The 15,137-nt window shown below is 45.7% G+C and overlaps 1 protein-coding gene across 1 annotated transcript in view; it reads left to right on the forward strand.

The window, feature by feature from the left end:
• The window catches only part of ulk4 (unc-51 like kinase 4), a 141,514-nt gene that overhangs the window by 119,228 nt on the left and 7,149 nt on the right, over positions 1-15,137 (forward strand). The window contains exon 35 of the mRNA XM_063199756.1: positions 4,275-4,460. Within this exon, the coding sequence (XP_063055826.1) occupies positions 4,275-4,460 (186 nt within the window). The remainder of the gene's footprint in view (positions 1-4,274; positions 4,461-15,137) is intronic.

Here is a 15,137-nt window from a genome sequence, read left to right on the forward strand (position 1 = left end):
CACAACAAATGATCATATACTGTATACAAATGAGCACAAACATGCCATCCAACACATACACACAATAAGCACACATGACCACACTTAAGACGGCCTCAAACTACACAAGCCCAATTAGCCCAATTCTCAGCTGATGGATAAGCAACACCACAAGCAAATGGACAAACTCTTATACTGATTTTTACTTTTACACATCCTGAGACACTATCCCAAATACACACATGAAAATACAATGAACTATTTGCAAATACATAATCATCACACTGTCATACACCTGTTCCCAACTCTCTCTCCAATGTTCACATGCTGCATTTACATGCATGGATAAGCAACACTGAGAGCAAGTGGACCGAGACACAGATGGTGGTGGAGATCAGCCCCCCCAGTGGGAGCGAGTTCCTTGCATGCTGCATGCCCTGTTGCTGTGCCCGAGGGACCCCGCTCACTCAACCACCACCGCTCCGACTCGCCCTCGAGCCACATGCTCTCTGCCCACACTGCCACGGCACTTCCAACAGGCTGGGTCCCTTGCCCTCGCCACCTCGCCAAGCTGTGCCCATCGACAGGGGGACTGGCTCCGCCACCCACCCGAGCTCTCGCTTGCCACGCTCAGGTCACGGCGCGGCCTGCCGGCAGAAGGGAAGCCGTGATTCATCTGAGATGCGGCACCACTTCATTCCAACGGCTCATGGGACGTTGTTTGCCTTCGAGCCTGATTCCAGGCAGTTTTTCCCCATCCGGCTTCTCTCTTTTGCAGACTGCTGAACAGCTCCACAGGCTGTTTGTCTGTGTTTGTGTTTGTGTTTGTGTACACATTCAAACTCATGAGAGTGGGAATGCTGGCTGGTGCATCTCTCGGATGTCTCTCTGGAGCCGTGACAGAGACAGCATGGCAGGCAGGACATTGTCACGAGGCTTCTGCACTGAAGAGCACAGAAGCAGACAACATCCCCCTGGGCCCCTTTCCATTGTGTGTTTATGTCTGTACGTACAGTATGTGAGTACCAGTGTCTCTGATGGCTGTATGGGTTGGGTTAGCACCGTTAGAGCAGACTGTGTCTGTGAGACGACAGGAGGACCGTTGCCCTCAGCTCTTCTCTGTTGCGCACTTGTGAGTTGTGTTATGAATGCAGTATGTGTGTTTGTGTATGTGTGTGTGTGTATTCAGGAGACTGAGTGTAATTTTGTGTTCAGGATAGTTATAGTGTTTAAGGTCATCTTTGGGGAGACAGTGCAAGTGGACAGTGGAAGACTTTGAAACACTGTTTTTTACGAGTACAAGCATTGGCAGTCATTGAGTTACAGCTTTTTCTCCTGAATTCTATCAGCCTTTCATCCTGACATGGTGGGCAGCAACGCGACGAGTGAAGGGGGGACCCCCTAATCTCCTTGATTCCATCACTTGCCTTTTCAGAAATGTCACTCCCTCCTATTTGATTCTTGCGCCTTTGCCTTTCTCCCAAGCCCCTCCCACTTGCGCATCTACAAGCGGTGCTAAATAAACAGGGGTGTTGTATTAGCGGGGCTAAGCAGGTGTTAGCTCTTGTCTGCAGTGACTCTGTGGTGGCATGTGAACAACAGAGGGCCCACCGGCAAAGCCCAGGGGTGGCGGGGCGAGGGAGCCCTTTCTTGGGGCGGGGGAGGTGAGGGAGGAGGAGTGCTGTCCCCACCCTTAAGGGGGCACATTGTGTGCGCTCTAAGCATTCCACCCATTGGGGAGAAGGGTGGCGGGAGACACAAAAGGACAGGAGCCCTTTTGCCCACTGGCCCCTTGGGGCCTCCATGGGATTAGGGTGTTGTGTTAGGGAGGAGAAGGGGGCAGCAACGAATCAGCGCTGAAAAGAGGGTCCTGGGCCTGAAATCCCAGGGCTCACACCCACTGGCTTTTCTGGGGGCAGAATGGACAATTGAGATGGAAAATCCTCAAGGGCAGCGGAGGGTTGGTGTTTTTTGTTTTGTTGTGGCATTGGATTGGGAAAGGGGTTGGGTGCTTTTGGAAAAGTGAAAGGCTCTCTCCCTCTCTGCCTCAAGATGGCCCTCTATCCTGGGGCATGAGGCACCCTTGTGATACTTGAGCCAAGCACCCTAAATAAAGAATACCGGTACAGTCTGGAGGGGCAAATACTAGTTGTGATTTCCTTATACCTACATATCTCTAGTTTTTGGACATGACATATGAAATTGGTAGCTTTTTACCTTATTCATTATCCCAATTTCTTAAAATAGATGGCCTTTTAGACATCTGGTGCATGTCCTGGTTGAATACATGTTTAACACACTTGTCAACATATGATATTGAGGTTGGAAGGTAAGTTCTACCATAGAAGACTCAATAGACAAAATGAAATGAAATGTATTTATTAATACTCAGGGAGGCAACATTTCTCTTTGGCGCAGGTCCCCGACCTGCAGAATATAATTTGTAAAACGGGGGGCTCATATCCTACCGATGATGAGGCAGGGGCGAAGCCTACCCCCATTACAGGACAGGGACCAACTGGTGACGATGGCTCATAGGGATAAGGCTGAAGCGGACCAGGGAACCAGGACATCGGGAGACGTAGGTTGAAAGAGATGGGATCCAAGGAGACGAAGGTTGCAGGAGATGCGGTCCTAGGAGACGAAGGTTGAAGGAGACGGGGTCCAAGGAGATGGAGGTTGAAGGAGATGGGGTCCAAGGAGACGGAGGTTGAAGGAGAAGGGGTCCAGGAAATGGAGGTTGAAGGAGATGGAGGTTGAAGGGGATGGAGGTGGGGCGTCGGCGTCTGCTTACTCTGAGTAGCAAAGAGCGGAAACAGACAAAGACTTTTAAAACCAAGGCGTAGACATTCTATTGGCCGTAAAGCTGAGGATAAGCGAGTGACGTGGGATTCTCCATCCGGGAGCTATGATTGGATAATTAAGGGCAGTGATGAGTGTGAGTCACCGTCTCGTCTTCCTAGCAGAACTTAACGTCACAGGCTTACATTTCTACCATAGAAGACTCGATTGACAAATAAGATGAAAGTGAGGTAGCGTCTTGTCTTCCTAGCAGAACTTCACGCCACAGCTTACATTTCTCATTGAAGCATATTGTTGAAGTCATCCTTAGTTCAATAGTGAACAGGTGGTTGGTACCAACAAAGAACGCAAAGGTTTTCATGCCCGGAAAGACTTGACTTGACAATGTTGAGGTCCAGAAGTACTGTTCCATGGGCATCACCATTCCACAGGTGGTGGCATTTTTTGGGACGGCACATGTGATTCATGCTTGTGCAGAATTAAGCTATTCATGGCATAACGTTGTGGGGATGAGTTTCATGTGTGCCTGCCTACCTAAACAATTTATTGCAGAAGACTAAGAATCAACTTCTGTTAGCCCTAAAATGGCTGCACAAACTGTGTCTGGACATACAACACATTTCTTACAGAAGTGCAGGTAAGCCTACTTGCCTGTACATTCTTTGGTACCGGCAGCTGGTCTTGCCAATAGACTATAGACCTCTTCTCTTCTCAGACCTTGTCCTGTGATTCAGACTTGGATAAACTCGACTGAATAACTCACTCCCCGGACTCACTTGATTACAATCCTGTGTCCCCAAATCCAATCAAGATTCAAGATTCAAGATTCAAGATTAGTTTATTACGTCTTATTATAGGTTTGAAGCCTATAAAGAGTAAAAATTGTTGTGTTTTTCTTGTGTCCTCAAAAAGATTTTTTTTTTAAAAAAAAAAAGGGGGGGGGGGGTAGAAGAAAGTGCCTTGTTGTCTTCAGCATGAATTCAGTAATCTAACTGCTTGGTGGAAGAAACTTTGGAGTCTGGTGGTGTGAGACTTCAGGCTTCTGTACCGTTTCCCAGATGGTAATATAGTAAACAGTTCATGGTTGGGGTGACTAGGATCAGCCAAGATCTTTTTTGCCTTCCTGATGCAATCAACAACATTAAACAAGAGATGCATTTAATATGTATCCAATGTTATTTCTCTTTTTAAAAATAAATTCTTTCAACAATTCTGCATTTAAAAAGATTAGTTTCGCCAGACAAGCTACGTGCTGTTATAGGAAGTGCAGAATGCATGCACTGTAGCGGGCAATGTTCAACACATTTCAATGCCGTTTCATAACTAGATAATACTTTCTGATGAAACTGGACTAGAAAGTTAGCTGAAGCAGGAACACAGCTTCAGGTTGAGTTTATGTATATACATACACATTATAATAGTGAGTAGGTGGAGAGAGAGAGAGAGGGGAGAGCTTTGTTAACGTGTAGGTGGGTTTTCTTGTCTGTTCGCAGCTGGTGAGCACAGACCCTGAGGTGTACGACGAGGCCAGCCAGTGTTTGTCCCTGCTGGCCCAGATGTACGGCGGACAGGGCCCCGACTGCCTCTTCCCTGAGGACCTGCTCTCTCTGGAGCAGGCACTGCAAGCACACCCCCAACCCCGGGAGCAGAGGCTCCTGCTACGGGTCATCAAACGCCTGGTAAGAACGTGTGCTCTCTCCACATACTGTAAGCCAGTGGTTCCCAAACTTCTTTCTGCTGGGACCCCCTTTTGGATCTACGAATGTTTTCGCTCCAGTCACAAACTACCATTGACACGGGTCATGTTGTGAATGTGTACAGTGTATTCGCATGTATGCATTCAGTAATGCACACATATTAAGCTAGGGATGTTGAACTCAGGCCGAGTCATTTTTTGATTTTGCCCCCCTGTCAATTTGAGTTTGAGTTTTACTAAGGACCCAATTCTGGCCCCCTGCCCCCTCTCCTTTGACTGGGCGGGGGCAACTGACCCCTTTGCCTCCCTGTCAGCTTTCCCAGCTCTCCCAGCTTTCAGGAGTTTCATGCCTATGCCACACCAGGCACTGTGCACATGGCATTTGACCTTGCTTCAAAATGAAATCTATTAAAACTGGTTGTTAATTTTCTAAGATGTCACTGCAGATTAATACATCATCGTAATATTCACAGATCTTATTTTCCTTAAGTCAACAGTGATTGTGATTGAAATTAATTCATGAATGAATTCATTAAATAAATTCCCTTGTAAATTCCCCTCATCAATCATAGCACGATTGGACATTAAAACACAATGAGAAACTGAGGACATTGCCAATCAAGAGTTAGCCTGATTTTGTATTAAAATTGACTATATGAAGACTAAATGGGGCCTGCTAAAAATGTGAAGTGATGGAGCTGGATGGGGTAAATGCTAATTATGATGAGGATAACTCCACAAGTTAGGTGGTAGGTTGTAGATTTATAAGTTGCAGTTATTTGTCTGCTTGTTATACATTTCTGTATTGATTAATTTAATGAAATGGAAGCTACCCTGCTGCATCACACCAATTGCAGCATCAGCAATAGACCGCTCAATCTGTCGATCCAGTCCATTATGTCTATAGCTCGCTCCCTTCCCTACCTCTTAAGCTATACTTAATTCCATTGCTGCAACTGATATCATATGTATAGCATAAATGTACCGTAATGTAACATAGCATAACGGGCATGTTCCAATGTCAGAATTGTTCAAATCTTTCAGTTCTGATCTGTACTGTATCATCACAGCATCATTTTCACATACCGGTGTATTTTAGATCATCACACCGGTCTCGGATGTAGAAAGCGCTACACGGTCACTATTTTCTAATGCAGCAAACCTTTTCTTGCTGCTATTCTCTTTCTTGCTCTTATTGCTCTTGATGGCCGAGTTTTTGATGGCATTACAATTTCACTGAATGCCTGACACATTTTACTTACATCCCTGAAATAAGGTGTTGTTATGTAGTAGTTGTGTGTTGTAAGTGAACTCCTTACATTCATAGAATGTTTGCTACTACCAGTAACTCTCACTTCTTGCCTGGAGCTAAGAACATACTGTATTGCATATTTTATGTTATACCTGGGCTAACATTGTCAAAAAAAATTAAGCAATTCTGGGTATTTCACTTAACACTAGTATTGACAACGGCAAAACATACCAGCCAGTGAATGTTTTCCCCTCACACTGCACAAAATTCACTGACATCCTCAGTCTTGTGGTACATCAAGGTAGCTATTCTAACCAAGTTCGTATTAAAGGGTGGCTCCATAGACACAAACTCCACCCTGAGTGCTGCACAGCCAGACTGATGTATTCCACGTTTCATGAAGTACAGGATATGCTGTGTGAAACGCTTCTTTTCAGGGAGTGTATACTTAGGCATGATCAAAAGGTTTCAAATGAGTGTAAGTTACATTTTCAAGGGGTTTGAAAGGGCTGGGTGTTCAATTTATTTTAAATGCCCAGCCAGGCGAGAACAATGAGCGCTTTCAGTGGCTACAGTAGCAGTCTGTGTGCGCGTGCGTATGTGTGTGTCCGCGCAATGCGCACGCGCTGGTCCGATCCATGGGCATATTTTCAGAGGAATGTGTTTTCCAGAGTCTAAGCCGGCCGTGCTGTTTGAGTTTCCAGAATAGGCAGACCATCAGATCCCCTCCCTCGTTACAACACTGTGTTGTCAGATGACATAGGTGCGAGCTTTCTGCGTCTCCAATAGCAGATAGCCAGAGGGTGTGAAAGAGCAAGTGTGTGCGCTGTGCACACTGGTGAAGGGATGGTGGGATTCAGGGACGAGAGAGAGAGGGCAAGGCTGCTTCAGGCCCCTCGTCTTTTTTTCCTCATTTCTCCCCCGTCTCTCTCTCTCCCCTCTCTCTCTCTCTCTCTGTCTCTGTCTATCTCTCTCTCTCTCTCTCTCCCTCTCTCTCTCTCGCTGTCTGTCTGTCTGTCTCTCTATCTCCTCTTTCTCTCTGTGTATCTCTCTCTCTCACCCTCTCTCCTATATCTCCACCCTTCTCCCTTTCCATCTCCTACCTCCCTTCCGTGTCTTCTCTCTCTCTCTCTCTCTCTCTCTCTCTCTCTCAACAAAAGTTACGAACCCACTGCTGCTCCTCAAGGACAAATGTTATGGACAAAACCATGTCCAATTTCTAGCAGATTGAGCAGAGGCTGCAGTGTGTTTGCTAGCTACTACAGTGCATTTCAGCATGTTTGAAAGACTCTTGCACTGGGATTGTGGTCACTGCCTCGGCTAAGGGGTAAAGCGGAGATGGTTGACGCCGTGTGGGTGGTGAGATTGAGAGGAGGAGGGGGAGTGGGGTGCTTCCTCTAGACACATAGGTCATAAGCAGTGTCATGAAAAGAAGAATTAATGTATTTACCTGTCATCAGTGCTTATTCACTACTTCAAGAAAAAAACAGAAATGAAAATTACTTCAAAATGTCTTGCAGAGCGTTCGGGGAGGATTGATCCTGAGCCAGCCCATTGTTTAGATGTTTAGCACCAGACAATTCATGTGAGCCACACCGCCAAATCTAATTCATAGCTATTCAATAAAGAAATTGCATTGACAATTTCTTGTCTTGTGTTTGTTGACTGTAATGGTCCTGACAGAACATCCATTTTAGACCACTCATTTAAAAAAAATCCCATGCTTCTTTATCGGTACAACAGGTCCTGTTAGTTCAAAACGAAGTGTGGACAACTTAACTACACACTATTTATTAGCAAAAATGAATTCAGATGTACTGTAGTGCCTCTCTTGGCTCCATGAAGGCAGCATCTTTGTGAGTGATGTGACGGATGGTTCTTATATGCCGTCTATGAATGTGTTGAGAGGCTGATTCAACTTGTTTTGGGCCAGAAGTTTGTTTTTCTTTTTATTTGTGCATTGGGCAGCTCTGGCTAGCCAGAGGGCCATTGATTTGGCTGCAGGTTGATCTTGTTACAAGCACAAGTGGGCAGAACCAGCTCATCTCGTCCAGGACCGCTGCCGTCTCCCAAATCCTGTCTTGGCTGGGTGCCATCACTGCATTAGCCCACTCACAGTCAGAGCCCTGCTATGCTCCCTCCGTCCATCCTGTACCAAACCCAGCTCATCTGTTTTGAGCAGAAGAGACTTTAGTTTTGTACTTTCTTAAAAGCAAAACCATTTTTATACTTTTCGGTATATCTATGCGAATAAAACTCCTAAATGACACTGTGACTCCTTTGTATATGCTGTTTGAGAGTCACAGAGAACTGTCATCGAGACCTCTTGCCACTGTGCTCACTCACCCATCCCAAAGCTCTGGGAATTGTTTGAAATTTTCACATTATGTAATTAATCATATTATTCTAAAACTGATTTCTAAGTTCCTTGATTGTGATTGTATGAAAGCTGTTGTACTGTAAATTGAATGTAGCCTCGCAGGCAAATATCATTCAGAACTTAAATGCGTTGGTGTTGTGCTCCTTCCCAGCTTACTGCTGATCTCTGCCAAAGAGGCTATTTTTGCCTCTCCTTTTTGTGAAAAAAAATTAAGTGCTGGTTACATGTATGCAGATATTTTTTTATCCCTTTACGTGTTAACACGACATGTGGATAAGAAAAAACCTCCATTGTGACATGTGCGTTTTAGCCCCCTAAATGGGATATTTTTATGTTTTTTGGTTTGGAAATGCACCTTCTAAAACTCCATTGACGAAGTGTATACGAAAGGCCAAAACCAATGTGTTTTCAAAAATATTGATATACGTGTAAACAGCTTCTAAGACCCATTGAGAAACTCCCATTGTCATTGTGACATAACACTCCGAAGTACACACAATGAAATTGCTTTTATGCCTCACCAGTACGGTGACGGGAATCAAACCAGCAACCCTTGGGGCACGAGCCTGATGTCCTAACTGCTCACCCATGACCACCATGATTAATTTATATACAGTATGAATTAAACAATTTTTGCATTTTTAATGTATTTATCTTCCCCCAGGAAATCATGCACGGGTGTCTCTGCCGTGTACAGCAACACGCCTACTGTAGTGTTAGTAAGAGGCCTACTATTGAGCTAAAGCCCCTGGTGCTGCCCACTGTGTTTGTGAACCATGGCCACGGTGTGCGTGTGCGTGTGTGTGTGTGTGTGTGTGTGTGCGCGTGTGTGTGCGCGTGTGTGTGTGTGTGTGTGTGTGTGTGTGTGTGTGTGTGTGTGTGTGTGTGTGTGTGTGTGTGTGTGTGTGTGTGTGTGTGTGTGTGTGTGTGTGTGTGAAGTTGAACCATGGCCATAAACAGGGCTCTCGCACCTGTGCTAATGTTAATATTTGAAAAGAAGCCCAGGGCTAATGTCTCATCAGGAAGGTTCCTTTGCCAGTGCTTTTCGCACTCTCAATCAAATCCTATTAACAATTTACCGGCTAGAGGTTCACTGGTGGTCCCCTGAGAGAACAGACCCAAGGATTTATTTATCCTTCCTAGCAGAGCAGACCTCCCACCCCCATACACTACCCATGCTCGCTCTCACAATCATCCACATGCACACACTCAACTCTTTATCTCTCCCTCCCTCCCTCCCTCTCTCTCTCTCTCTCTCTCTCTCTCTCTCTCTCTCTCTGTCTCTCTCTCTCTCTCTCTCTCTCTCTCTCTCTCTCTCTCTCTCTCTCTCTCTCTCTCTCTCTCTCTCTCTCGGTGAGGTCATGCAGCAACTATTATGCTTCAGTAGTGTCAATTTCCTATTACACACGCCAAGACAGTTTGTAATTGAAAAACAAACAGTCTGATCCCAAAAGACATACATTTGTAACCTGCCACCTGCGCAAAATAGTTACTATTCAAATGTGCTAAATTTTTCTCATGTATTGTTAGTGTGTGCTACTTTGGGATTAGGCAATAATTTAAAACCTTGTCTTTATCTGTTCAGATAAACAAAAAGTGTCCATAGCTAATGAATAGGTTGTGAAATTGTTTGCATACATTTCTTTCCATGTGGCTGTGAAGGCTTGCCATTCTGTGCTGTGTTTTGTTGTTTTGCCCAGACCAGCACTCACTCACAGGCCTGTCCATTCCTCATGTTGTAGCCAGTGGCTGTTCTATTCTGTCTGCTTGTCAGTACTTTTGAGCGAGTGAGGGGAGAGTGAAGGGAGGGAGGGAGAGAGGGGGCGGGAGGGAGGTGTGCAATCAAAAAGTGATATCTGCTGTAAGAGAAGGGAGATTGATGGATGTTGGCCTATCGATCTGCAGGGCTACATCTAGCGGATGCGGATGGAGATGTCGGCCGGGCGGCCATCGCCTCATTGTTTGCCTGTGAATCCAGTCGGGGGGTGGCTGGCTGCCTGGCTGGCCGCAGCTAAACACTCAGAGCCCAATAATGTGCCTGTATGCCCGTGTGTGTATGCGCTTAATCAGTACCCTGACAAACAGACAGATCCCTACAAATGTGAGTGAGTGAGTGAGTGAGTGAGTGAGTGAGTGAGTGAGTGAGTGAGTGAGTGAGTGAGTGAGTGAGTGAGTGAGTGAGTGAGTGAGTGAGTGAGTGAGTGAGTGAGTGAGTGAGTGAGTGAGTGAGTGAGTGAGTGAGTGAGTGAGTGAGTGAGTGAGTGAGTGCGTGCGTGCGTGCGTGCGTGCGTGCGTGCGTGCGTGCGTGCGTGCGTGCGTGCGTGCGTGCGTGCGTGCGTGCGTGCGTGCGTGTTTAATCAGTACCCTGACCTCCATCTCTATTTCCTGGTCTAGACTCACAGAGGAAATTCATTACTGGGGCTATGAGCAAATGCATACAAAGTTCAAGAGGAAAAGGTCCCGAAGGGGAATTTCAGTGTGTGTGCCTGCGTGCGTGTGTGTGTATGTCACACAGACACACTGAAGCTATTGACTCATGGTGAGTCATCCCTCTCCTAATTAGACCAGGGGACGCTATTGATGGGTTAGTGGGAATAGTTTAAGTGTTAACTCTGTTTTTTAGGCAGTGTTATTCACACGGTGGTGGACACTTGAGTTTAGGCCATTGAGTGTTTAAACTGTGAAGGGTGAGCTTGAGAGACTGAGGTTACTGACCTTCGAAGGGACACCTGCTAATGTAATGTTTTTATTTTACTGTTCTCATGAAAGGGAATGGGATGAAAACGGCCACGGTTCCTCAAATATGCACCCCGCTCCCATTCAGCAGAGGACCCAAGCAATGTGATAAGAAAAGTTTAAATTATCCTTGTGGAGACCTTGTGGGGGTCTCTTGCAGATTTGAGTTGAGAAATTCATATGCATTCATATCCCTTTATCCTGTACTGTCTGCCTTTCACACACCCCTTGGAAATATTGAATTTCAAATCCACACACCCCCCCATTCCAGAAAAAAAACGTCCCTATATTTAAATGGTTCAGGATCCAGGCTGTGTCCTACCCCCTCTGTGAACATCCACATTTCCGAGCCCTCCTCCCTTCTCCTGACTGTTGTATGTGTATACCAGAGAGAGAGAGAGAAGGAAGGGGGGGGGGGCTGTAAGACGCTCCCAGGACATAGTCAGCCATCCAGGCCAGTGGCAGCATGTGCAGCAGCAGCAGCAGCAGCAGCAGCAGCAGCAGCAGCAGCAGCAGCAGCAGCAGCAGCAGCAGCAGCAGCAGCGATGCTTATGAATAATGTAGGGGCCAGGAGAGAAGGCCAGGCTTTTGGCAGCTACATACATACACGGGCAGCAGCACAGCAGCACTAGCTAGCTTGCTGGCTGCCTTCCCTCCTGGGAGCCAGTCTCACGCCTGGCCTCATTAACTGGGTACGGGCCAAGTCCAGGGACACCACCGTAAGTCTCCCTTTCCTCCTCCTCCTCCACCACAGCCTCAGCCTGCCTGCATAGTTCCCCATCCAGAGGCCCCCAGGGGAAGAGACCCACGGCCTCCCTCTGTGCAGGGTTTTGGGGGGTTGGTGGTGGGAGGAGGGTCGGTGGAGCTACTACAGCAGCATTTTATGCAGAGCTGTCCCCAAACTCACAGCTGCTCCCCCTTGAACATGGCGATCCAGCCAGCCAGCCAGAGCTGAGTCACCAGCCGAGCCTCTCACCTCTTCATTAGGGCCGCACAGCCGCCAGTCCAGGATGTGACACATCCATCCATCCATCCATACATATACCTTCCTCATCAGCTTACTACACACCAAGCCAAGTCAAGCCAACCCCCCACCCAGCAGTCCTCCTCTTGTTTTATACATGGGCTTTACCCCCACTGCCAAACTCACCCACTCACTCTGGAGATGTGTCAGAAGCAGGGCTTGACAATAACTTTTTGCTCCCTTTTTGCTCTCCGGCCACAGTGGCTTAGTGGTTTTCCAGAGTCACTAGCCATTCAACATTTCTGCTAGCCACAGTTTTGACGATCAGTGCTATGAACATTGTGTGTTCAATGAAACTACCTACAGTATATCAGACAAATAGAATCTGAATGATCTTTCTTGAACCTAAATGTAACACAAGGTGCAAACACAGGATATATTGTCTATGCTATTGAGATATGTCATACCCAAAAATATGTGACCTGCCAAAGTGGCTAGTGAGACTAAAATTGTTATTAGCCAAGGCCAAGTTTTAACCCTTTTTGGCCGGTTGGCAGGTGCCAACGTCAAGCCCTGGTCAGAAGTTATAAAGAATGGTGAAACGGGGAAATGGCTTGGTGACTCTTGTGTAAATGTAACGAATGTGTAAATGAAAAAATGTTGAGGTGACCTCCTGATCAAATTTTGGATGTTTTGCAAATCATAATTATCGAAATAGTACATACATCATCTGAACAGTAGAGACATCTTGACTTCTCTGGGCTCTGGCAGAAAGAAAATGGTGGCAGTCTTTGGAAGGTCTAAAAATTCAAAACAAACTTAATAACTAGAGTCATACAACAACAACAAAACAGCAACAACAATATTTCTATAACATATTATCATACACAAAAGTCATATTGAGAAAATAGATCGGAACTGAAATGTGTCGTGGCCATATGCCATGGACATACTGTGCTGGAGACAGTGATGGCTTAATCTTACATACTGTAAAACCCAGCAAAAAAAAAAAATCAAGTCCATATTGTCTTTAAAGTGCTCTCCTCTATAGTACATGGGTCATTTGAACAACAAAACACATGGTGATGTATTTCACCAGGTGGATAACTGTCAGGTGAATTGACTACTAGGGTAAGGAGTTTAGACACTCCTTATGAGCATGTACACTCACCCACCACTTTAGTAGACAGAGAAGAATCAGCAAATGACCTGGGCCGGAATCGAACCCGTGTCGCCAGCGTAGTAACCCAGTGCCCTACTACCGCACAGTGGGTTTACATACAGTGTCCAAACTCGCCATCACACCTGTGCCTGCAGTTCACCGAGCAGCGCTGTCAAGTGAGCGCAGCCCATAAAGCTGGCGCTATTAACATACAATTTTGCTTGCTGTTGGCTGAAACCTGACAATATTACTGTGGGTTCTGAGAAACCGATTTGGATGTAAATCAAATGTACAATAACCTGGGAGTTATATCCTTCTGATTTCTTACAAGTTTGGCATTTACGAGTCAGCCTCCGCTAGCATTTTGCTAACAGCCAGTCGACCAATCCAAACGCAGTGTGTTAAGTCACTCGTGATGTAATATTGGCAATAAAGGCGTATTTTATAAAGATCAAGCGAGTTTAAAAAATCAAACTAATTGAAAGGATAATTTATCATGCCCTTGGGAAAATTAAAATGAAAACATGATAACAATTCTCTCCCAAGCAATGGCAGCATCTATGGTTGAGCTCCATAGGACCCCATTCATTCTAACTGCCTCTGCGCTCCTCCGTTGGCACCACTTAGTGGACATTAACACCCGGACTTTTGTCTCTCGTAAAACCCATAAAGCCTCTCTGCCTACTGTTAGGCCACGGCAGGGCCATTGATGCAAATTTCTATTCAGCAAATCGTATGGCTGCAACTCAATGCTTTTAAGTAGGCCTATGTATCATGAGGTATTTCTTAAATTGAAGTATTCTAGTCTTGCTAGTGCGAGTTACGCCCATTTTCCACAGATTTCTGAGCTGTAATAATTGGATACTCCTGTGAAAAATGGCCGTTACTCGCACTAGCAAGGCTAAAACACTTCACTTTGAGAAGCACCCATGGTCAAGAAGATATTCTGCAGCTCAAACGGGCATCAGAATTGGCAAGGAAGGTGATTGAAGTGACTTTGATCGTGGCATGGTTGTTAGTGCCAGACAGGCTGATGTGGGGGACATTTTCTTGGCACACTTTAGTACTAATTGAGCATTGTAAGATGCACCGATACACATTTTTTCACTTCCGATCCGATCTCGATACCTAATTTTGGATATCTGCCGATACCGATACTACTCAGATCCTATACCAAAACCACATATATGCATGGGTTTCAACTTGAGGTAGGCCCAAGTAGACTATTTGGTCAGAAAAGAAAGTCAGAAGAACAAGTAACCAATTAATAAGTAAAAAGTAACGAGTAAAACACGAACAATCCCATCCTGAAAACTAATATGCAAGTGTTATGATTTCAAATTAACATTACACCTGGCTATCAGGAAAATTCCGATACTTTGGGAAAATTCCGATCCGATCCGATCTCTGAATTATGTTGATATCTGAACCCGATACCGATACACCGATACCGATATCCCATCCCTAATTGTAACCACGCCACAGCCTACCTGAGTATTGGTCTAGTAGCAGTTAAGGCAGTTCTGAGGGCAAAAGGGGTGCAACCCTGTACTAGCACGGTGTACCTAATAAAGTGGCCAGTGAGTGTGTATCACACATGGATGGATACTTTGCTTGGGTAAAAGCATTGCTCATAAAAACATCGCTCTGCCTATAATTGATGTGCATTAACTGGCTCTGAAGTTTAAAAAAAAAATCATATAGGGGAAAACTAATTTTGAAGAGTTCCTTCCATGACATAGTACTGTAATTCACTGCATCACTAAATGGAGGCACTCTGCTGTTGTGAGCCTGGGTGAACTAAACCCAGCACCTGATTCTCTCCTCTCATCAGTGAATGTGTGTTCTTGCCCCTGTCTGTCCGTCATCGTGCATGCTCCTTTCAGGAGCCATTGAAAGGGGGCAGTTGGCCCACTCTCTGCAAATCAGCCGTGTTGTCATGCAAATCAAATTATGTTTTCCATTCGCTTTTATTCTGAGCAACATGTAGGGCCTCTTCAGTGGATCAGGGCAGAGAGAGAGAGAGAGAGAGAGAGAGAGAGAGAGAGAGAGAGAGAGAGAGAGCCCTGACAAAGGCTTTCAATTAGGGCCCATGGAAAATAGCACGCACTTGTCTTCTCTCCAAGCATGGGCTGTCAACAAAGGCCCTTTAATTAGTATTCATTA

Source organism: Engraulis encrasicolus, chromosome 5 (assembly GCF_034702125.1).
Source record: "Engraulis encrasicolus isolate BLACKSEA-1 chromosome 5, IST_EnEncr_1.0, whole genome shotgun sequence".
NCBI lineage: Eukaryota > Metazoa > Chordata > Actinopteri > Clupeiformes > Engraulidae > Engraulis > Engraulis encrasicolus.